The sequence below is a fragment of the Oryctolagus cuniculus genome, chromosome 3 (genome assembly GCF_051225735.1).
Source record: "Oryctolagus cuniculus isolate XC-2025 breed Fujian yellow rabbit chromosome 3, ASM5122573v1, whole genome shotgun sequence".
Classification (NCBI taxonomy): domain Eukaryota; kingdom Metazoa; phylum Chordata; class Mammalia; order Lagomorpha; family Leporidae; genus Oryctolagus; species Oryctolagus cuniculus.
In genome coordinates, this window is record NC_142869.1 from 4014665 (window position 1) to 4038568 (window position 23904).

At 57.0% G+C, this 23904-nt stretch overlaps 1 protein-coding gene across 21 annotated transcripts in view; it reads right to left on the bottom strand.

Annotated features, from left to right (window-relative positions):
• The window catches only part of AGAP1 (ArfGAP with GTPase domain, ankyrin repeat and PH domain 1), a 514165-nt gene that overhangs the window by 70863 nt on the left and 419398 nt on the right, over positions 1 to 23904 (bottom strand). For 8 of the 21 annotated variants that reach the window (XM_089328880.1, XM_070071488.2, XM_089328879.1 and 5 more), the window contains one exon: positions 16380 to 16454. The exons of the other annotated variants lie outside the window; for them this stretch is intronic. In XM_089328880.1, coding sequence (XP_089185006.1) covers positions 16380 to 16454 — 75 coding nt within the window. The remainder of the gene's footprint in view (positions 1 to 16379; positions 16455 to 23904) is intronic. 21 annotated transcript variants of the gene reach the window in all.

Here is a 23904-nt window from a genome sequence, read left to right on the forward strand (position 1 = left end):
CCTCACCAGCTGCCCGAAGCAGGAGAGAGCTGGCCACTCGGGCCGCCTGCCTCCAGCCACGCTTTCCTCCTCCCCTCAGTCTCAGGAGGCACGCAGCCCCCCTCTGGCGGCCGAGACCCCTTCCTGCTGACGCCAAGGGACAGCACCCGGGAACCAGATGCTCGCTGCTCCCGTAAATGAGCACCACTGGTCCCCGCAGCGGCCAGGCGGTGCCACTTCCTGTGAAGTCTTTCCACGTCTTGCAAACAACGAGCTGGCTCCCGTGGGTGCACAATCAGCTGCTTCAGGCTGAATCACCCCTCAACCTGCGGGGCTTGCTCCGAGCAGCACCTAGGGTGGGGCGGGCAGGAAGGCACCGCAAGCCCAGGGCTTCTCCTGAGAGCACCCCGCCTCAGTGCACCTGCCCAGAGGGCCTGTGGCCTCTAGCAGCCTCCCTGGGGCCTGTGACTCCCTGACTGTGACCAGCGGCTGTGCTGAGGGCCAGGCCTAGGCCCTGCAGCCCCCGGCTCTGGCCCATGAGCCCTCTAAGGGCATCTGTGCTGATGCAGACTCCACGATTTAAACCCTGTGGCTCTACAGGAGAAGAGAGAGAGAGAGAAAGAGGCAAAGACAGAGACACACACGTTCCCTGCCTCACGCCCTGCACCCCTATGGGACTCGGCCAGCAAGGAGACCTTTGCCAGCTGAGGCCCCAGACTTGGACCAGGAGCCAAGACAGACCCCTTTGCTCTAGAAAGTGGGTCTGCCTTGGGTATTTCATTACAGTGACGGAGAGCTGGCGAATGCAGCGAGAACGCTCCCCTCTCTGAACCCGGTTAGTTGCTGACTGCTGAAGGGCTGCAAACCAGAGTCCAGAAAGCCAGAGATTCGTCAAGGAGTCTCCCTCCCGTGTACAGAGCTCCTCAGCGCAGAGAACAGACAATCCCTGTGTGTGTGCACAGGCAGCGCGCTCTGCCTGCCTGGGACGGGAGACGGGGGAGGGAGGCCAGGGGTGCCCACAGGAAGACCTGGACACTCGGGGCTTGTTGGGCCCTTTCATCGAAAAACACAATCCCCGTGACTTTTAAATAGGTTTCCCCATGACTGACTTGCAATTACACCTGGCAATTAGGGGCCGGGCCACTGCACCTGCAGATTTTTAAGGTCTGGCTCCTTGATCCCTGGGCTTTCAAGTCTTAATTCCAGGAATCACAACCCCTTCCATTGAGGATTCTTGCAAGGCAGTGCAACAGCTGTCCCAGTGACCTGGTGGTCAGGCGGGAAAGAAGCGTGCCATTCACAAGGAGACCACGGGGGAGTCTAGGGGATTCCTGGACGGGACCGGCGCTCAGTCGCTGGGAGATTCCCTGAGCGAGCTCCCCCATCTTTTAAATCTGTGCACTTCGAATACACACAGAACAGTTCCCTCCGACCAGGATCTGCTGGGTCTTCTAAAATTCACAACCGTCAGCTTTCCAGTTAAATTTCTGCACAAACCAGCCTGCTCTCCTGTTCCACCTTCTCCAGAGTCACGCACAAGCCCTACTCACCCACACCTGCGGGGAGCTTCTTGGGGAAGAAAAGCTTATTTCAGCTTGCAGTCTGCAGGTGACGGCTGAGGAGTGGGTGGCCCCAGAGCCTGGTGGACGCTTGCCACGGTGGGGAGGGAGGAGGGAGCCCGTGGAAAGCCAGGAGGCAGAGAGAGAGAGCTGTAGAACTTGAACTCAAGCGATCAATCCTCTCTGAGGCCAAGCGCCAGGGATCTGAAGACCTCCCACCTCTCAGACGCCATTGATCATGAAGACAACAGCGCCTACACATCTTACACGGGGGCTGGCATTATGGCACAGTGCGTGAAGCTGCCACCTGCAACCCTGGCATCCCATATGGGCGCCGGCTCAAGTCCTGGCTGCTCCATTTCCAATCCAGCTCCCCACCAATGGGCTGGGAAAGCAGTGGAAGATGGCCCAAGTGCCTGAGCCCCTGCTGCTCATGTGGGAGACCTGGAAGAAGCTCCTGGCTCCTGGCTTGGGCCTAGCCCAGCCCCAGCTATTGCAGCCATCTGGGGAGTGAGTCAGCAGATGGAAGATCTCTCTGTCTCTTCTTCTCTTGCTGTAACTCTCACTTTCAAATAAACAAATAATTTTTTTTTTTAAATAAGCATCTTGCTTGAGTGCTATTCCCAACACAACACGCTGCGTTCATGACAACTACAGACAAAGGGCTGCTCCTGCTGGACACGGACGCAGAGCTCGGTTGCTGGCTCCTGCTGGACACGGATGCAGCGCTCGGTCCCTGGCTGCTCCAGAGGGAGGACTTCAGAGCAGGATGGACAAACCCAGTGACAGAAACAGGTCACATATGACTGGGAAGTCAGGTCTGGGGGAACGTTTGCTTTACCAGCTGCAAATACGAAAAGGCTGAGTGGCTGCAGTGAACGGCAGGCCCAAAGTGAACCAACGCAGCGCACGAGGCTGTCGGTGACAGCGCAGCTGCGAGTGCGCCGCCCTCCTCTTCCTGCAAGGTCCCTTCTGCGGTGCTTCCCTACTCTTGGTGGAGGTCACCAAGCAGCCCCAGGGGAGTGCAATGCCAAGCGGCACTCCTGGGGCCTCCTGAGTTCTGTCTGATGGAGGAGAGGGTGACACCTGTGCCGGGGGCCCTGGGGAGTCAACCCAAGGACAGGAAAAGCGGTGGAGACCTGAGAGGCAGGCAATCCTAGCCCTTCAATCATCTGCTGCTGGCACTGCTGGGCTCGGCTCCTCTGGGGTTTCAATCCCTGGTGGGAGGGAACTCAGCATCTCCAGGATGGTCGGCAGGGCCCCTTCCACTCTGAGAGCTATGAGAGCGAGCAAGACAGTCCTCAACTCCTTCATCCGCCCAGGCAGCTCGGAGCAGCCTCAGGAAATCCCACGGTGAGGGTCCCAAGGCTGGCTCCGGGCTCTGAAAGACGGATGCTGCCATCAATTAGCAATGTCTGCCTGAGGGCACGGCGGGGTGCATGGGGCGTGCCTGCCATCTCCCTGCCAGTCAGGGCTCCTCCTTCTCCTCCGTGGCTCCGCTTCACGTGGCCTTGAGTGAAGACTCGCTCCTAGTTCCTGCACCTGCCCACTCCCTCACCCTTTCTAGGGACTCACTCCCTCCTCCAAGGTTTAGACAACAGAAGTGGACAATTCTTCAGTCTTTATCTCCAGTCTCAAAATCCAACAATTCATGCATTTTTAACTGTCTACGGACATTGCCAAGTGTTCCATCTGCACACCACATTTCATATGCACGGAAGAGGTTTCCTTTCACTTTCACGTGCTCCTCTGTGGCCTCTCTGTTTCTGTTCACGGGTCAACCCTATTCCTGCTTTTGCCTTCTCAAACCTGCTGGGATCCAGCCTGCTGCTTCCCCACTGCCACCTAATGGGTCACGGCTCTGCTTGGCAACAGCCCCCGGATCCACACTTAACCCTGGATTTCCCTCTCTGGCCCAGCCCCAACCCTTCCCAGAGCCTCCTGCGGGGCACACGTCCGCTATCAGCCCCTCCAGCACTCCTCCTCTGCCTCTGGGGCTTAGCTCTCCCTTCCAGCCCAGTTGTCATGCAATACGGCAGCCCACAAAACGGCGCAGTCCGCAAGTGTGCCCCTACTGTTCCCAAGATCAACCTGCGAACGGCATGTACGAAACACCTGCGAGCGTGGGGGCTCCTCTAGGCCAAACACCTTTGGGAACCCGACAGCTAAGTCAGGATCAGAAGGGAAAGACAACTCTAAGAGCTGTGTGCCCAGCAGTCCTCCAAGGAAAGGGGTGGGTGGTGCTGTCCGGGTCTGCAGTGCCGTTGGCTCCTAGATCTTCCCACGGACAACGATCAAACATGCATGATTTCCAAACCAGACACAGACACAGAGAAGAGGACAGAGAGTGAGACCCAGAGGAAACCAGAGACACCAGAAAACAGCTCAAGGAGACTTGAACTGGCAGTCTGACATGGGACGGGGGGATTGCCGAGTGGCAGCTTAACCTGTTGTGCCCCAAGAGATGACAACAGTGACGATGACTTCTTTATTAAAGAAAATTATTTATTTATTTGAAAGGCAGAGTTACAGGGAGGGAGAGAGGAAGAGAGGGAGAGAGGGAGAGAGAGATATTCCATCTGCTGGTTCACTCCCTAAATGGCCACAATGGCTGGGGCTGGGTCTGGCTGAAGCCAGGAGCCAGGAGCTTCTTCTGGGTCTCTCCCATGGGTGGCAGAGGGCCCACGGACTTGGAACCTCTTCCAATTCTTTTCCATTTGCATTAGCAGGAAGCTAAATTGGAAGTGGAGCAGCTGGGACTCGAACCAGCACCCATATGGGATGCCAGCATTGCAGGCAGTAGCTTAACCCCCTGTGTCACAGCGTCAGCTGACAGACTTCTTCAGGGCACCAGCCAGGGGCAGGCGCTGAGCCTACAGATGCTGGGTAAGATGCCTGTGTCCCACACTGGAGTGAGTGCCTGAGCCCTCGCTTTGCCTCCTGACTCCGGCTTCTCACGTGTGTGGACCCTGGGAGGCAGCAGCAACAGCTCAAGTAACTGGGGTCCTCCACCCGCGTGGGGACCTGGATGGCGTTCTGGGCTCCTGACTTCCGCCTGGCCCAGCCGTGGCTGCTAAGGGCATCTGGGGAGTGAAGCAGGCGATGGAACTTCTCTTTGTGTTGGTGTCTCTCTGCTCCTTGAATGAATGCATGAATGAATGATGTTCAAATCCACAAGGCAAGGGGGAAAAATAGCCTCAAGAGAAAATAATGTCAGTCAAGAACTGAGACCCAGGAAAACTCCTTTCGAGAAAAAGAGTAGGACAAAACAAAAAAAAACCCAGAAAAGCACAGTACCAGTTGAGGTTTGCTACGGCGGTTACTGAGGCGCACCTCGGGAAGATTCTGGAAGGAAGGTGGGGGCGAGAAATGAAGTGACAGATACGCGGAGGGTCTCCTTAAGACTGACGCCAAACACTACTGACGACGTAGTGCGGCAGGCAGAGGTGCTGGAGAGTGGGGCGGGGGTGCACACACGGGAGTGCAGACGGCCCCCTGACGACGCAGTGCGCAGGCACAGGTGCTACAGAGCGGGGCGGGGGGGGGGGTGCGCACACGGGGGTGGAGACGGCCCCCTGACGACTCAGTGCGCAGGCACAGGTGCTAGAGAGCGGGGGCGGGGGGAGGGGTGCGCACACAGGGGCCTTGCGAGGTGAGAACTGACCCCACACTCTGGCGCAGCAGGTCTGTGTGGGAAACCAGACAAGCAGCAGAGTGTGCAGTTCCCCAACCCGCAGAGGAGAGAGGGAAAGAAGGGCGACTCCACCTTCCTGGCCCACCTTCTGCAGGGAACGCCCCGACTCTGGGCGCAGTGAAGCGATCCCCACGCCAGGGCAGAGTGAGCAGAGGCGGTCCTCTGAGCACCCGGCGACAGGACGCTGGGGACAAGGACGCTCATTGTAACGGCTCTCACTCAACCATGCCGGCCGGCGCAGGGACACAAAGCAAAGGCACGAAAGATCTAAGGACCGGAGCGGAAGAAAATCCCGTGAAACCGCTCCTCACGGGCGACACCAGGGTGCGTCAGAGGTTCCCGGAAGATGCAATTAAAAGGTGAGTTTATTTTGGTGTAGAAAAGACTGAAATCCATGCACATATTGGGGCTTCGAAAAATTCATAGAAACATGTGTTACGAAAGAACTGCGCATGGGTTTCAACATTTTTTTTTGCACCAAAATAAAGCCAGCTTTTATTCCATTTTCCAGGACCTTATGAAGTACCCTTAATAGTCAGGATAAAGCATGCAATTAAATTTCTACATTCACCTTACACCTTGTCTGTTTACTAACTGCTATAATTATTTCTGTTAAAGTCATATTTCTTTACTTATTTTCATGTTATCTGAAAGGCAGATATATATATATATATATATATATATATATATAGAGTGAAATCTATCTACTGCTTCATCCCCCAAGTGCCTGCAAGAGCTGGGGTTGGGCCAAGCTGAAGCCAGGAGCCCACAACACCATCAGGTCTCCCAAGAAGCCACGTCTACGGCCCACCAGGGTGAGCACTGGCAGGAAGCTGGGTCGGAGGCAGAGCAGCCGGGACTTGAACCAGGCTCTTGGGATTGCAGGTGTTCAAGCAGCAAGTCAGTGATTACGCCAACCCCTCCTCTGCTGTTCCCGTTTCCACTGACTTATGCACAGGTTATCTGGGGCTTCCTACGAAGACAGATAAGCTGCTTTTGGTGGCAAAATTTTGAAATGATACTTGTTTTCCTCCATCTGGGAGGGAGGGAGGGCTCCAAAGTCCATGAATTCCTAACTGACTCCCTAAAAATAACAACAGCGGGGATCCCTCGGCACCTGCAGTCCTCAGGCAATGGATGACAGACTCCGAGAGTGGCCTGGGCAGGGTTCAGGAGCCGAGACCCCGGCTCCACTGGCCCATCCAGGATGCTCTAAAACCTCCCACAGTGCTCAAGAGGTTTTGGATTTCAGATTTCACAGGGATGCTCAACCAGTAGAGTTTACGAGAATATTCCGAAATCCGAAACCCCTCTGGTCCCACGCACTTCAGGCAGGATGGCCAAAGCTGTACGACGAGACACCAGTAAGGCCCGGGAGGAGAAAGAGCAGACAGAGGCTGGACGCCCCGCGACCCAGGCGGAGGTCAGCAGCTTCGGAAGCAACGTACAGGCTGCAAAGGCCGGAACGACCCTGGAAGGCGTCAAATCCTGATGGCGTAAACTGCGAGCGCCAAGACCACTTTCTCTTAGCGCAGGGTGGGGAACCCTTTCTCTGTCAAGGGCTGGCTTGCATATTTGTAATGTCATTTGCGGGCCATACAGAACTGTCAACTTACTGATCTGCCTGCTGGAGACGTATCGAGGGCCGAGTCCCGCTGGTGGCTGCCTCGGCAGGGCCACACCAAAATGATCCCGTGGGCCTTGCAAGCCCAGGGGCCAGATGTTCCCCGCCCCTGAGTCTCGAGTGACGACTGTGCATCCATTTGGAAAGGCACAAAATCACAGCCATGACGAAGAACCAGACGCGGATGGGAATCAGTCCACGGCACCCACAGCGCTGCGACACGCCAAGGGCAACAGGCGGCGTTGTAATCACGAGGCCATCGCGTGTGGTCTGCGTGATGCAGAGAAAGGCCAGGTCTTTCGGCCTGAGCAGCGGCTCTACACAGCGAAACACGGACCCACTGTTCTCTGGGGGTCTTTGCCTGTCTTAATTGAAAACACTGGGGCTGGTCTGGGAGAGGCAAGAGAAGACGACCCCTTCGGTCCTGGCCATCGCTCCCAGTGGAGAGGCAGTGGCGCTGCTGTCCCTGACGCCGCCTTTCCCAGGAGGGCTACCCTGATGGGGCCGAGGGCTGAACTGTGATGCAGGAGCTTGGCTGCCTGCAGGAGTCGGGGAGGAAGGAGGTGGGTTCTGGGTGTTTCGGTGCAGATGGGGAGGAGGGAGGGGCAACAGGGGCTTTTCTACTGCTCTCTTTCTGGGGAGGGGGCATCAGACTCCAGGCCTCTGACTGGTCAGCCTGTGAGTGGGCTGGTCCATTGGCGCTGGGCCAGGGTGCACCGGCTCTTGCCGGCCTCCATCAGTTCTGGTAGGGGGCGCACAACCCAAGAGTCCTCCTCCAGGTTTTCCCACCTGAGTCGGGACCACACAGCCTGGTCTCCTCCTGCCCGGGGTCTGTCAGGACCTCTGCTTTAGCCCCGTCTTGGGGAGGGAACTGTGTGCCGTCAGGGCCCTCCCTGGGGACAGGCAAGTGAGCTGCTCATTAGCGAGCAGAGCCGGCTCTACCTGCCGGTCCCACGGGTGCGTACCCAAGGTAACTCATCCCTCCTTGTCCCCCAGCCCCCTCTCAACCGGGTTTCTGTCCACTGCCTGAGCCAGTGGCGACAAGCCCATCCTGGAGGCGCCCCTGGGTGCTGCCTTGCTCAGCTTCTGGGGCCCACACCCAGGAAACCTCGCTGTTTTACCCCCGCTGAAAGCTGGGTAGCGCTGCAGTGACACTTACACTCGCCAGGAGACGGGGGACAGACTTTTGCACCCAATTATTTTCCCCTTCCTCCGGGTGGACCCAGCAAGTATGCGCTCCTCTGAGTTCCCGCCAACGCCGCGGCCTTCCTCAGACCCACCCAGGCTCCAGCTCCCGGAGTGACACTGCGGTGATGTTTCAGTTACCGGCAACGAGTGACAAATGACGAAGCCATGGCGGGCAGTGTGAGGTCGTCCGTCAGGAGGCCAGGCCTGAGCGATGCTCATCTCCGTCAGGACGAGCGCTGGGGCGGCGAGGACGCGCGGTGCCTGTGTCACCCCGTGAGCAGTGTCACACCACCGACACGGACCCCCTGCCGTGACAAGCGCACGGTTCAGACCCGTTCCTTCTGACAGCAGGTGCAGACAGAGGTACGCGCTGGGTGTGAGACCCCCCACCCCGACCCTGAGAGATGAAGACGTGGCCACGCCTCTAAGGCTGAAGCGAGGGACACTGTTGTCCCACCGTGCCGCGTCCCAGGGCTGAGCCGTTTAATAAAGTTTGGTGATTGGGCTCACGGGGATTTAAACGGGTTTCCGTGTTTAACGGTTAGCTGTGGAAAGGTTCACTATAATAGTATTTTAGCGCCATGAACCTGTCGAAATCAACCTGCCCAATTATCCCAAATGACATTAATAACACCGGATATTACACTAATTGCGTCCAGTTTCCATGCAGACGAGGCCCCGTGGGACTCATTTTGCCTCCTCGGGGGCCAGCAACTTGGCCATCAGACGATTTCGCAAGGAATCCCTCCTCATTACGCAAGGCCGGACTGTCAAACTTTTTTCCTCCCTTAAAGGTTAATGGGCCAATCAGTCATCAATTACTTTTGGTAGAATCCTAGCAGACAAAGGGTTAAAAGGGCTAAAAGCAGCCGAATGTTGGGGGGGGGGGGGAGTCTCACATTTGGAAGCTGTTTTCATCAGGAGACCCCAACGGGGCTGGGGGAGGGGAGGAGAGACAGGGCTCTGCAGGGATGCAGGGAAGCGAACCCAGCTCCTGGTCCCCAACTAGGACACCAGACAGCGCTGTCACCAAGGGTGGGTGTGGCAAGCATCACGGGGCCCAGCCCATCTGCCCCTCCCTGAGTTCTGAAGGGCTGGGCGAGACTGGATCAGGACCGCAAGCTGAGAAGGGGGTGTCAGCTGCTGGGTGGTCTCGCCGGCCCTACCACCGGCTCCGTCTGAGGTTATGGGGGGCGACACCACATGCCGTCCCAGGCTCTCTGCTCATCTTCCCCAAGGCACCCGTTTCATCGATACTTCAGTGCTTGGTCTTAGCCAGCACGTAAGAGCTGAGTGGTTTAGAATTCTACTCAAGGGTGAATCTTGTGTTAATCCACACAGGATAACAGGTCAGCCCAAACACACTGTAACGATACAGTCGACTCTGATCTCAATGTTCCTCCAACTGGGGGAGGGGGGTCGATCAGTGTGGAAGGAAAACAAGCCTGCAGGATGCGGTCCAGAGTTGGGAAGAACCAAGTCCCGGGGCGGGGCAGGAGGAAGGCCTACAACCCCTCCCCAAACACACTAATGGAGAAACCATTAGTAGTAGAAAGAGCAGTCCGCAGAAACACAAGGAAACTCAGAATTTGGTAAATATCTTGGTTTAGCCGTAGAGCCCAACAGAGCTGGCGTTCAGCGGCTCAGTTCAGGACAGAGCACCAACCCTGGGAAGAGTCGGTTCCCAGAGGGACGCTCGGGGCAGGAGGGTCCTCAGGAAACACAGGGAAGGTTTCATTTCCCAGACGCCTTATACAGGGCCAGGTACAGAGACGCACAGAGGCTGTGGCCGCCAGAGCCAGGGCAGGGCCAGCACCTCCCCAAATCAGCAAAGAGTCTACGGCGAAGCTCCAGAAACACAAACCAGGGAACGCGTCCACGCCTCCCGCATTCGCTCACGTCGCAGGGACCCCGTGCGAGCTCCAGGCCCGGGCTATCGGCTTGGAAAGAGAAACCTGTCAGGTTGCTAAGCAGCAGCCAAGTATTTCCCATTAGCCACTCACTCCGCGAGGCCCTCGCTGCACCGCGACCCAGCCCTGTGCTGACTCGCTGAGCACGACGGCCAGGCGGGTCCATGGGGTTCGAGTTGTTACCCCAGCAAATCCATCTGTGTTGTGATTTATCAGCAATCAGATCAGCACGCACCAGGTACCTAGGTGTGGGGGGGTGTCCCAGGGTTCACTTCCTGTCTTCATCCATTGACCTTTAGGATGGGTTTTCCTGTCTCCGTGTTGGAGAAAGAAAAGCAAGAGGCAAGGACAGACCCAGGACTCACCCAGGCCCACACAGCCAGGCGCGGCAGGCTCCAACGTCTGGTGTTGACCTAAATTCCTACAACCAGGAATTCTCTGGAGGTAGACGGACCTGGGACTGGCAGGTTTCAAGTCTGGGGGAAAGCGCTGGAATCTGGAATCCCCTCTTACACTTTCTGGTCCAATCAGTGCTCTCGTTCTGAAAAAAGGCCCAGCATGTGCTGTTCTCTGTATGATGGGGAGAAACTGTGGGTACCTGAGTGTCGGTACTCCTGACACTGGGCAAGTCCAGCAGGGGCAAGCGGGGCCTGTGGGCCTGTGTGTCTCAGGTGTGTTCCCTCGCCGGCTCTCTCCACAGCCATGCAGGGGCACCAGGGAGGAAACAGGTGCAGAGGGCACGCCAACCTTCTCACTCAAGGTTCCGGTCGAGGCGGTGATGCGAGAGCCCACCCGACACCACCCAGGGTCTGCAAAACTCCCCATCAAATCTGACCCAAGGCTTCTGAAATCACTTGTCTGGACCTAGAACAGTCAGGGCTGAGACACAGGTTCCAGGAGGCAGCTCCGATGGTGGGGCCCTCCTCTATGGGGCCTGACAGCTGTGCGGGTCCTGGGAGACTGCTAGGGCACGTGGTGGGGACTTGCTTCTGACACTGCACGGAGTCCCTCAGGAAAGACACGCCGACACAGTCACCTCCCAGGGGTGCCGGCTATGGGCGCCTCACCGCGCTGGGCAGGCCCAGCCCTGCACACATGTAAGGCAGGGCAGCCTTCCTCTGCTGGGATGACAGCTCTCTTGCAGAGGGGTCTGGTCCAGTCCCCGGCCCCAGACAGGCATCTGCCACCTCCTCCTTCAGCCCCAAGCAGCTGCCTGCCGTTTACCGTGCACAGCTCCACGCGGCACTGACCGGGAATGCCGGCACTGTCTCCGCACTGACGTGAGTCCCCAGGGCCAATGACGGCCATTCATCAGGCTTGGGTTCTTCTTTTATAAAACGTGGAGGCTTGGGCTGGCGCTGTGGCACAGCAGGTAAAGCTGCTGCCCGCGATGCTGACATCCCATACCGGTGCCAGCTAGAGTCCCGGCTGCTCCACTTCCGATCCAGCTCCCTGCTAATGGCCTGCGAAAGCAGCGGAAGATGGCCCAAGTGCTCGAGCCCCTGTCACCCATGTGGGAGACCTGGAAGAAGCTCCTGGCTCCTGGCTTAGGCCTGGCCCAGCCCTGGCCATTGTGGCCATTTGGAGAGTGAACCAGTGGATGGAAGACCTCTCTTTCTGTCTCTCTTTCAATAAAATAAATCTCTGAAGACAGAAATGTGGAGGCACACAGCCCTCCCTCCTTAAAGGCTGCTGGGCAGGTTCCTGATGGGACGCCAGGCGCCGCCATCGGCTGTAGCTTCTGCAGACGCTGCCGCCTTCCTGAGCTCCAAGTCAGACACTGCTTCGTCCCCCCAAAGTGGAACTTGGCTTCCCCCAACCTGTGACCGGATCTTTGGCACAGCTCCCCGAGGGCGGCAGGTGCATGTCGTTCCTTCCTCCTCTGACCTGCACAGGGAAGGGGGCACCCGGGCAGGGGTGAGAGCTGCGGAGAAGGCGTGCTGTCTGTCCCCGCGCCCTCGGCAAGCTCCGTCTTCGGAGGCGTGCCCTGGAACGTGTGCCTGATATTTGCTCCACTTGCCTCAGAACGACTGGAAGGCCCAGGACCGGCCAAGCATGATGCTGGCCGGCGCAGGCTCCAGCGACTGGGCCTGTTCCCAGCTGCCCCAGGAATAGCACGGGTCTGGGCTGCTCCGTGCAGGAGACAGTGCAGAGCTCTGGCCTGGGTCCGGGGCCCGTAGCTATGCCTGCGGCCTCACGTTCTCCAGACCTGCTGCTCCCCAGCCAGGGCCTGCTGGGACCGATGGTGTCTGAGAGACCCAGCTCCATCCACGGACCAAAGCAGGGGTCTCATAGTCCTGTCTCGGGACCTTCATAAACACAGCCGGATGATGAGGTCCAATTGGGACCTCAGGCCAGTACTGACCGTGGCCAACACTCGGTGCACGCATCACCTGCGGTGCCAGTGGCCTGCTCTGAGTTTCCATTTCCTGTCTGGGAGCAGGCAGTGCGGCCCACACAATGTGCATGTGCCTAGCACCCCCAGAAATGGCCCTCTGTTCCCCAACACCTCCCTCCTTTCCCACAGGTACTGGAAACACCTTTCTGATGTCCAAAGAGAGAGCGCTCAGACTCCCTTGGAACAGTGCATCTGGGGACGCACGCGCAGCGGCCGACAGCTGCACCTGCTTCTGCATGCAGCCACGCTCCAGGCGCTGTGTGGTTCTGCCCGGGGAGAAGCTGCTGGCCACGCCCCGAGACCTCCTGCCCTGTTTTCCTCTCTGCAGTGTCCACTCTGCCACTACCACCGGTGCTGTGGGTCCTCCTCAGAAACCAAGTTACCGGGGAGTTGAACACTCCCACGGCTAGCCCGAGTCGGCACACTTTTGGCTCTTTCTGCCCCTGGAGTTGGGAGGCAGCTGCTAGCTGGTGAAGCCTAAGCCTACCGCTAACCCACCTCACAGGTTTCCAAGATCCAACCGCACAAGTCGCATTCTTGTTGGAAGACATTTAATTTTGCCAGTCTTAAAGAGTTCACTGACAGGCGACAAGGCTTCAAAAATTACTGCAACATCCTACATACCAAGCCAGGTTCTCTCTGGGTTTCAGACATAATGAGGCAGACGGACAGGCCAGTGACGACGAGAGCAGAGTTTTTGCTCGTTGTCTCGGGTTGTAGGTGTGTTTCACCTGGTTTAGTCCATGCCTGACAGCCACCTGCCCATGTCTCCCACGTGGACTCATGAGCAAACAGGGGCCTGGGCACAGATCTTGCTCTTTAAGATTTACTTTATTTATTTGAAAGATAGAGTTACAGAGTGGTAGAGAGTGGTAGAGAGAGAGAGAGAGAGAATTTTCCATCCACTGGTTCAGTCCCCAGATGGCTGCAACAGTCAGAGCTGAGCCGATCCAAAGTCAGGAGCTGGGAGCTTCCTCCACATCTCCCACGTGGGTGCAGGGGCCCAAGGACTTGCGCCAAACTCTGCTGCCTTCCCAGGTGCATCAGCAGGGAGCTGGATCGGAAGTGGAGTGGCCGGGACTCAAACGGGCGCCCCCGGGGCTTTAACCCACTGTGCCACGGCGCCGGCCCCACAGATGTCGCTGTTAATGCATTCGAGTTCACACTGCAGACACACTCGGCTTACAGAAGCCCCACTCCCTGTGTGTAACCTACCGGGCAGGGGTGCTTTGAAGACTGGACGTGGGGAAGCAGCCAAGGGGCAGGGAGAGGGCAGAGAGAGATCCACGGCTCACAGATCTTGGCCCTGCCTGGCTCTCACGACCTGGCTCCCAGGAGAGCTGCACCCAGGTTCCTCCAGGGTAGGAGCCCCCGCCCTCCTGAGACCCAGGCTGTGACTCTGCCCAGGGAATGCTGGTGCCGGTTCCGTTTGGTGCTGTTTTGAGTACCTCCGAGCACGTGACTCAGGGGAACACTTGCTCCCTTTGGCTGCGGGCACAGCTTGTCCAATTCAGTCCCCTGAGCCCTGGAAGGCCTCAGGTTGCGAATCCAGGAACCAAGTTCCCGCACAGGGCCGTTCCACAAACAGGGAGGCTGCGGCAGCATCATTCAGCTCAGCGGCTGGAAATCAGAAAGGCCTTTTGACGGTTTAGTTCACGTCATTAAATGACTTCTCCGATCCACTATTAAAGGCCGTATGAGATGAGATTGCGTGCGTTCAGATATTAATCTTAGAGGAAACCCCAAGTAAGTGAAGAATGGTCGTGCTGCTTAATCGGAAATTCACATATCTCATTCAGCACCGAATGGAATCTCACTGTGAATGAGCAGGTCCCGGACGATGGGAGGATGGGAGGATGGGGGGCGGGGCGGGGGAGGGGTCTGGTGTGCCGCCATCATTCACTCCAGGACCGCCTTCGCAGCTTCCACCACCGACCCAGGGACCCCAGATCTGCACTGCTCTTCAGCATCTGTAGACTTCGGACGGGAGCCCGAGAGCGCCGTGCGTGCGTTACTACCTGGCGGCCAGGGCAGAGGAGCCTGTACCTCTGCCGCCTGGAATCCTGAGTCTTTGGCAAGGCAGGCAGGCCGGCACGACGCTGCGGGGGACTCGCGGGCCCTCGAGAGGGAGACGCCAAACGCGAGCCCCTCCCTGGTCCCCCCAGCCCCTGAGTCTGTACACAACCACATTTGACAACACACGTTGTCGGTCAACACATCTGCTGTGACAAACCCACATCTAAACAAAAGGAAAGCGTCTTCCATAGTGGCACCGGGAAGAGAAATGACACACGTCCTGCAGACGTCAGACAGGACCCCGACAGCACTGGGGTGCACGGCTGCCCTCTGCAACGCGCAGGCACTGACGCTGACGGGACTGTCCCTCGGACCCCACTCCTGTCCCTCGGACCCCACTCCTGTCCCTCGGACTCCCACTCCTGTCCCTCGGACCCCACTCCTGTCCCTCGGACCCCACTCAATGTCCCTTGGACCCCACTCAATGTCCCTCGGACCCCACTCCTGTCCCTCGGACCCCACTCCTGTCCCTCGGACTCCACTCAATGTCCCTCGGACCCCACTCAATGTCCCTAGGACCCCACTCCTGTTCCTCGGACCCCACTCAATGTCCCTCGGACCCCACTCAATGTCCCTTGGACTCCACTCAATGTCCCTCAGACTCCACTCCTGTCCCTAGGACCCCACTCCTGTCCCTCAGACTCCACTCAATGTCCCTCAGACCCCACTCCTGTCCCCACCCTCCATTCTGCTCCTGGAGCAGACACCAAACGCGCCAGGCTCCGTGGTACCTTAACAGACAACAATTTCCCCTTGAGGAGCGAAGAGGAAATTATGATTAAAAAATGGCTCTTTAGCAGGCTGTTGGGAAGGTGAGGTTTTTGTTTCGCGGGTTCATTCTTTTTCTGGCGGGGAGCAAGGCTCTCAGCGGTGAGACGGGAGCAATTGCGGGAGGGAAGGAGAGAGGACGGTGATATAAATCAGCAAAGGTTAATGACCGGGATGGGGAGAGAGGGGCTTATTTACAGAAATGGCGTGCAATTTGAAATTTACCACAGATTTAATGCCACTGCTTGGCAATCGCTAAAATCAACAGCCCAGAAAACAGTGACATTAAGAAAAATATTACAGTTATAATCATCCCCAAATAAGTCAATTAGTGTTAGGGCACAAGCTTGCCATTACTTGACCCATTTGCCTTGCATTTAAGTGAAAAAAATCTCCCCCTATTATCCCGAGATCGCTGGATTGTGACCTGTTTTGCATCGCATGTATTACACGCCGGCCTCCCTTCCGCGGGCTGGGGCCGAGGAGGGGTGGTTTTCCCTCGCCTGGCATCAAAATAATTCTGACCCCTGACATTTGTAATCATAAAAAAAAAGGCAATTTATAATTGTGTTGTTCAAATGAAGGTGGGGGGGGGATCCAATCTGCTATTATACAAAAGCAATGACGGCTGTCTTCTGTGAAAACAGCAAGGCGAGTCAATTTGTGAACTTTGGCACCACACGACCTTTAGAAACACAACAATACACTGAATCTACAAGCTACAGCAGCCCATGCAAATGGCCCGGGCCGGCGGCCTCGCGGTGGAGCCGCGGCGAGCATTATGGAGAGTGCTTCCACAAAACAAATTAAGACTGTTACTTAAATGTCACGGCACACCATTGTATTTGGCTACAGATCATTACCCCTCATACCAACACTTTTAAAAACTGTAATAACTTGGGAAATATTACATTGGGTGCCCACATGTATAAACGAAAAGGAGAAAAAAAAAAGAGGAGAAAATAGGTTTCCGAAGTAATTTAAACATCACAACTCTGCGACTGGAGGGAAAGGTCAAAATTTAAGTGAGCTGAGAGGGACATGAATGGGAAAATAAAACACACACACAGAGCGAGATGGAGGCACGGCGGGACTGAGTGTGCACACACGAGCCGGGCACATGCACCGCGGGGCCGTGGCGCTTCCGCGTCGGCACGGGGAGGGGGGGCGGAGGAGGCGTTACCTTCGGTGTTGGCGCTGCTGCTGTATATATTTCGCAGGCTACCAACACGGTTTAGTTTCCATGCTCTGCGTTTGGCTGCATCCCGAGAGCAGAGAGGGGAGAGGGGGAGAAAGAGAGAGAACAAAAAGGAAAAGAAAAAACCAATGAAAAGGGGAGAAAAGAGATGTCAAAGCAGCAGGTGACTCAGCAGCAGGTGACGTCAGTTCCCGGGGAAGCCAGGGGCACCGCGGGCCAGGGACCTCCACTCCCCTGGCCTTTAGCACGAGAACTCAGCAAGGGCGGGCGGGCAGGCGGGCGTCAGCGCCACTGGGTTTGTGCGAAAACAAAGACGTGCCCAGGCAAAGCGGTCCATGCGCCACCTCTGCAAGCCCGTGGCCACTCCAAACGGCAACCAACTGGCCCCTCTCCTCGGCGGCTGACGGCACCTTTGCAAGGAGCTGGACCCCAGCAGCCGCAAGGCCTCTGACTGGCAGAGCTCTGGGAGTAGGCCGAATCCCACGAGACCCCGGGGGGTTACCAGAGGGCAGGTGCTTGAGGCCCTGAGCTTTCACAGAACGGGGCGGTTTTATCCAGGCAGATTTTGGTCTGGACAGTCCCTCACGGCAGCAGGCCCTGGTATCGTTGAGGGACGGTGCAGGCTCCGAGTGGGGATTAAGCCCTCAGCCAAAAAGCACAGACAGCCGGCCATCCACAGAGCGGGGCTGGGGTCAGGGTGATCGCAGAACCAACCGGACATGGGCACAGGCGACCCCTGTGTGTCGTGACCAAGTGGGTAAACGGGACCCCCGGCCTCCAGACTGCCTCACGGACACCTCCTCACCCTCCCGGCAGTCAGCTCAGGGCTGCCCACGACCCCGCATGGAGGAGGCTGACCTCCTGGCCTCCCAGGGGACATCGTGTAACAACGGGAGAGTTAGACCCAGTGGCTCCTGCGGAGCAGTCTTCACGCAGACACAGCTGGACAGAGCCTCCGACGCAGGGGCCGGACGGTGGGCCTGCCACGCAGGCACACACACACGCCCGGCCCGGCAATGTCACCGTCACACGTGCTGCCACCACACAGCAGGTGAGAGAGCGTCAGAGCACCCACGGCTCCGCTTGGGTCACCGTGTGTTCAGCACAGGTGAGGCCTCACCTGGGCCAGGCCGCCCTGGCGGCCGAGCAGCAACCCCGATGCTGACCCCAAGGTGCGAATGACGCAGGACCGTAGGACGGGTCAGCTGCTCGGGCCTGCCTGCGGCGTGACAGCGGAAGACTCAGCCCCGGGCAGCGCCTTCTGCACGTGGGTTGTAGGCTGTGTGGGTACCAGGCCTCGGTGGCCAGTGACCCCGCGTCACCACGCGGCCCCTGTGCGGGGTGTCGCTACTGAGCAAATCTGTTCTGGGCTCGTAGTGCTCCGATGGAATCCTGGACTTTTAAGGAGGTGAATGTGGTTCTGAAGCACAGCCTCCCCAGGGAGTCTTCGAAACGCCAGAGGGTGCCCGGCGTGGAGAAATTACGGGTGGGTTCCAACCTTTTTTTGTGTCGCGATAAAGTCTGCTGTGAACTTTCCGATATGGATGCAAATTTTGCATTCGCCATGAAGGGCGGAGGGAGAGACCAGCTGCGGTTTAGTTGTCTCTTGATTTCAACAGAGGAAGACTCCTAACTGAACACCTGTGAACTACTCCGTGGTCTGAAAATCAACAATTTAGTAAGAAACGTCACCCGCAGGCCTGGCAGCCGAGCCCTTCTATAGTCCATGGGTCTCTCTGGGGTTTCCCATGAGGGCTGGCCTGAGCACCTGTCCCAGGTAAGGCCACACCTGGAAGGAGGATCAGCATGGCTTTAGAGATGCTGATCATGGGGCCGGCACTGTGGCATATCGGGTTGAGAAACTGACTGCGGTGCCGGCATCCCATATGGGCACTGGTTCGAGTCCCAGCTGCCCCACTTCCAATCCAGCTCCCTGCTAAGGGGCCTGGGAAGGCAGTAGAGGATGGCCCAAGTGCCTGGGCCTCTGCACCCATGTGGGAGACCCAGATGAAGCTCCTGGCTTCGGATCGGCCCAGCTCAGGCCACTGCAGACATTTGGGGAGTGAACCAGTAGACGGAAGACCTCTCCCTCTCTCGCTCTGCCTTTCTTTCTCTGTGTGACTGCCTTTCAAAGAAAGAAAGAGACATGCTGAAGGTGTTGCTGCACCGCTGGATGCCCGCAGTCTGTATGAGCGCAGGTTCAAGTCCCCACTACTTCACTTCTGACCACGCGGAAGATGGTCCCAGCACTTGGGCCCCTGCCGCTCCCGTGAGAGACCCCACAGGAGCTCCCGGCTCCTGGCTCTTGGTTTTGGCCTGGCGCAGTCCTGGCTGTTGCGGCCATCCGTGGAATGAACCAGTGGATGGAAGATCTCCGTCTCTCTGTTTTTCCCTCTCTCTGCAACTCTGACTTTCAAATAAATAAACACATCTTTAAAAAAAAAAACCCAAAGAGACGCAGAACGACCATCGGCAGGTTCCGCAGACTGGACCATGCCGAGTCAGGAGAACGCACTTCCTTTGTCCGCAGAGGAGACCCAGCGTCTGCGGCCCTGTCCACCTGTTTCAGGACGAAGGAGCCAGGAAGGGGCTGCACCGCCTGGAGCTGCACTCACCTCCTCCCAGAGCATTTACATCCAAATCCGCGCCCCTGGGAAGGAGGCAGGCTCAAGTGCAGGCAGCCTCTTTCCCCTGCACTGTGCACTCTCTGGGCCCCATTACCGTGGGGATGGATAAGCAGGAAGTGAACTTGCGGCCTGGTTTTCTATTAACCTATTGATGAAATAATCAATGTTAATGTGTGGAATGTCATGCCTTTCCCCACGTCTGAACAAATGGCTCTTTCCTGGCTGAAGCCAAGGTCCTGATACGTGCATTTGTCTCCTGGGGCATTGATTGCTCAAGTCCCCTTGTTTAGAAGCCTCTGGACGAGAAAATACAATCACGTTATCATCGATAACATCTCGGGCTGTGTTTGATGCAGCTGCCTGATCCCCTGCCAGGGGAACGGGGACAGTGTCAGATGGAACTGGAGCTCGCTGTGTGACACCTGCCAGACCCTGCACGGGCGGCGCCCCCTGCCTGCAGGCCTCGGGAGGTCGCTAGGGCCTCGCGGAGACAAGCCAACCAGACTACATTTTGTGGGCACCCTTTATTTCAGCTAAAAACACCGGACGAGTCTACTTTCAGGCAAAGATTTTCTTCCTTTTGACAACAAGGATGATAGTTTGATTTTTCTCGTGGACGCCGTTTTCCCCAGAACTATATTACTCTGACATGGGAATATCACCTGAGATCAGACCACAGGGCAGGGGGTACGAGCCCCCGTCAGCGACTTGAGCTCAGCTGTCCCGCTGCAGGCTTGCCCGCACTGCACAGGGCTGCGTGCGTGGCACGGCGTCTGCACCGCCTGCACGGTGCGCACGATCAGATGCTGAGCCCCACAAGGTGCCGACTACCTGTCAGCCTGGGTGCGGATGGCCACTGCTCTCTTCTCCCTTTGTTCTGCAAGTTAAGTAGAACCTTCCGAGCTCCGCTCTGGACTGGCAGACAAGTCAGCGAGCCTGGGGAAAGGAAGCTGTTAGCGGGACAGCGCTGTCCCCATAATGGCCCCAAAGCCTGAGTGGGGAGCTTGGATCGAACACAAGGCTGCCACGTGGGCCTGACAGCGAGAGGCGGTGCAGGGGAAGCACAGACAGAGAGGGGAAGCCCTGCACCACTCTGGCCGCTGTGCGGGATGCTAAGCACTACAGCTCTCAACAGCTCGGGTCAGACAGTGCGCGGAGATGCCCGCACTCCCCCGACACAAGCCTGAACGCCGTGTAAGGGGACTGTGCCGGTGCAGACTTCCCTTGAAGTGAACGAGGAGCCTTCCTGCTTAGGTTCGTTCCAGTACAATCCCTGACTTACAAAGAGGCCCGTGTGGCGCCACCTGGTACCAACATGCTAACGTGGACAAGTGTGTGGACGTCCCCCCCAGCTGTCTCTTCTCTTCCTTTCCTCCATGCAAGAGGCAGAGGCACAGAGAGCGACGCACGCACAGAGGGAACTTCTAACAGCTGCTCCACTCCCCAGATGAGTGCGACCGCTGAGGCTGGGCCCGGCTGAAGCCAGCAGCCCAGAACTCAATCAATGTCTCCTACGTGGGTGGCAGGGACCCAAGTGCTTGCGCCGTCACTGCCCGCTGACTCCTGGGTGTTCATCAGGAGGAACCTGGAGTCAGGAGAAGAGCTGGGGTGCTAACCTAGGGACTTGGACCCAGGCACCCTGATGTGGGGTGTGGGTGTCCCAACCAAACAGTTAACTCCACTGCAACGCCAAAATCCTGCCCTGGCCTCATCTGCAGCAGCGGGTGGGCCACCTGCTGACGCGCCTCTGAGCTGCTGCACACCCCGAGCCACGCATCTGAAGGCTGGTCCCGACTCTAACTCACAGATCATTGCTTTAGGGAGTCCGAGAATTATAAACCACGGGTCTGGTATCCAGATGACCGAATGAGGTGTGGCATAATACACTCGGCTCCTGTGACCACTCACAGTCGTGCACCTCGCAGAGAGAGACGGAAAGGGAACATGTATGGACTACAGCTTTCTGCTGGGTCAGAGTAGCTGGAATCACTCAGAGGTGAGGACGGCCAGCGACGGCACAGCCCCGCATCTGTGGGAGCCTCAGCTATGCGGTGGGTTCATGCCCTCAGAAGCACTTCTGCTGTTATTTGGTTCTTTTTATTTTTAGAAGATTTATTTATTTATTTGAAAGGCAGAATCACAGAGGGAGGGAGAAAAGGAGGGAGGGAGAGAGAGAGAGAGGGAAAAACAACTTCCGTCTGCTAGTTCTCTCCCCAGATGGCTGCAAGAGCTGGGGCTGGGCCAGGCTGAAGCCAGGAGCCAGGTGCTTCTGCCAGGTCTCCCACGCAGGTGCAGGGGCCCAAGGACTTGGGCCATCTTCCGCTGCCTTCTCAGGTGCATTAGCGGAGAGCTGGATTGGAAGTGGAGCAGCCGGGATTCGAACCGGCACCCAGATGGGATGCAGGCATCGCAGGCAGCGCCTTCGCTGGCTATGCCATGACACTAACCCCACTCATTCTTTTCTCACAGTAAATAATTTATTATTACATCCTTCATGTTTTGTTGTTCCTTCCCACAGAGCTGAGAAATAGTCCCACGGAGGGCATAAGCCACAGTCACTCTCCGAGGCCTCCCCACCTTCCAGCAGCAGCCACTGGAAAAGCCATGGTGCGAGACACGCCAACCTTATTTTTTTTTCTTTTTCAAGATATTCTTATTTATTTGAAAGAGTTACAGTGAGAGGTTGAGCCAGAGAGAGAGAGAGAGAGAGAGAGATATCTTCCATTCTACTGGTTCACTTCCCCAAATGACTGTAATGACCAAAGCTGAGCTGATCTGAAGCCAGGAGCCAGGAGCTTCTTCCGGGCCTCCCACACGGGTGCAGGGGCCCAAGCACTTGGCCCATCTTCTACTGCTCTCCCAGGCCACAGCAGAGAGCTGGATGGGAAGAGGAGCAGCCAGGACTTGAACTGGCATCCATATGGCTGGGGCTTTAACCCACTGTGGCACAGCGCCAGCCCCTCCAACCTTAACTTTTATTTCAAAGGAAGATTTCAGGGGACGGATGCTGTGGTGCAGCGGGCGTAAGCCCTCACTTGGGTTGGCTGCTCCCACACTGGAGTGACTGGTGGGAGTCTCGCCTCTGCTTCCGCAGGGTGCTGGCTTAAGTACTTGGGCCCTGCTTGCCCATTCTGGCCTGGCCCAGCTCCGACTGCCTTGGGTATCTGCCTTTCCAATAAAATAAAAGCAAATAAAAAAATTGAAGGGATATTTCGGCTCATTTGGTTCTCTAGACAACTAAAAAAATTTAAATTTGACTACAGAGACTGCCGGGAAAGTGATCCCGGACAGCAGCGTCCAACCAGGGCATCCTTTGACGAGCTCTGTACAATCGAACAAAAATCTGCCCGGGTCTGCCACCACGCTCACACGAGCAGGGTTCATCCCAACTCTCCCTCCATCACTGTACGGCGAAGCCACAGCCTTATTAATGCCACCTCTGCTCTCCTCCTGACAGCGTTCTTTGTTGATTAGATAAATATTCCTCAGATAGCTGATTAAAAAATGATGCCGCCGTGAGGTTACGTCCAAGCCTCGTCAGCCATGTTGGATGTTCAAGTGTGCATGAATTACATCCCGGGCGTGCAGGGAATGGGGCTGGCTAAATGAGGCACGCTGCAGCGCTCAGAATCAATTATGAGGACTAATAGGGTCCTTCCACCTGCACCGAGGAAGGGCTGGGTGCAGAGGTGTGCCACCGGCTTCTGGAGACACGGGAATGTAGACTCGCACCTCTGAGGACAACAGAGTGACGACCGTGGCAGGGAGCACGGCCCTGAGGGGGCCGATGCCACGTGTGCAGGGGGAGCACCTGTGGGACTGATGCCACGTGTGCAGGGGGAGCACCTGTTGGACTGATGCCACACGTGCAGGGGAGCACCTGACTCCTGTGGGACTGATGCCACGTGTGCAGGGGAGCACCTGACTCCTGTGGGACTGATGCCACGCGTGCAGGGGGAACACCTGTGGGACTGATGCCACGTGTGCAGGGGGAGCACCTGTGGGACTGATGCCACGTGTGCAGGGGGAGCACCTGACTCCTGTGGGACTGATGCCACGTGTGCAGGGGGGCACCTGACTCCTGTGGGACTGATACCACATGTGCAGGGGGAGCACCTGACTCCTATGGGTGCTTCAGGCTGATCCTGGCACCAGGACTCCATCCATAAAAATCACCTCCCGACCTCGGAAGCTCTGCGGGTGTGAACGGATTCTGCTGCAGTTCAGTGTCGCTTCCATGCCCAGAATCCCATGAGCTTTTGTCCGTGAGGGCAGAGACTGGGATTTCTTTTGTGCTGGACACTTGATATTCATTTGCTCAACAAGTCAGAGGAAATGTGGTTCTTCTATAAGGTCCCCCACCCTGGCCCCAAGAAACAGCCTGGAAGGTTCTGACTTGACATGAATTTTCTCCAGCAGCTGCGAAGGGGCTGAGGTGTGGCTGTGTCCTGGACACAGCTGGAGGAGAGGAGAGGTGGGCACGTCTGGGAAGGGGCCTTGGCAGTCAGCAGAAGCTGAGGCCAAGCAAATACGCGGACCCGAGTCAAGGCAGCCGCTGGGTTTTGTCACCATCAGTTTCTGGAAGACTCCTCGTCTCTCCATTATTTGAAGTCAGAACACAGAAAACACTAAGTAAAACGCATGAGATGTGTAATCAGCCCTTCGTTAGAAATTTTTAACTTGATTCCTGGTAACTCCTAATGGCTTTCTTTATAGTGAGTGCAATTTCTGCACTGGCGGCTTGGTTACAGCTCTTAAGATCTGAACATGGCCAAGGCTTCTGTGAGAGTCAGGCCCACGCAGATGCACACAGGAAATGCCATTAAACCTGGAAAACGGCAGAGACAACCAAGCAAAGACTCTGGGATGTGCATGGACGCGGC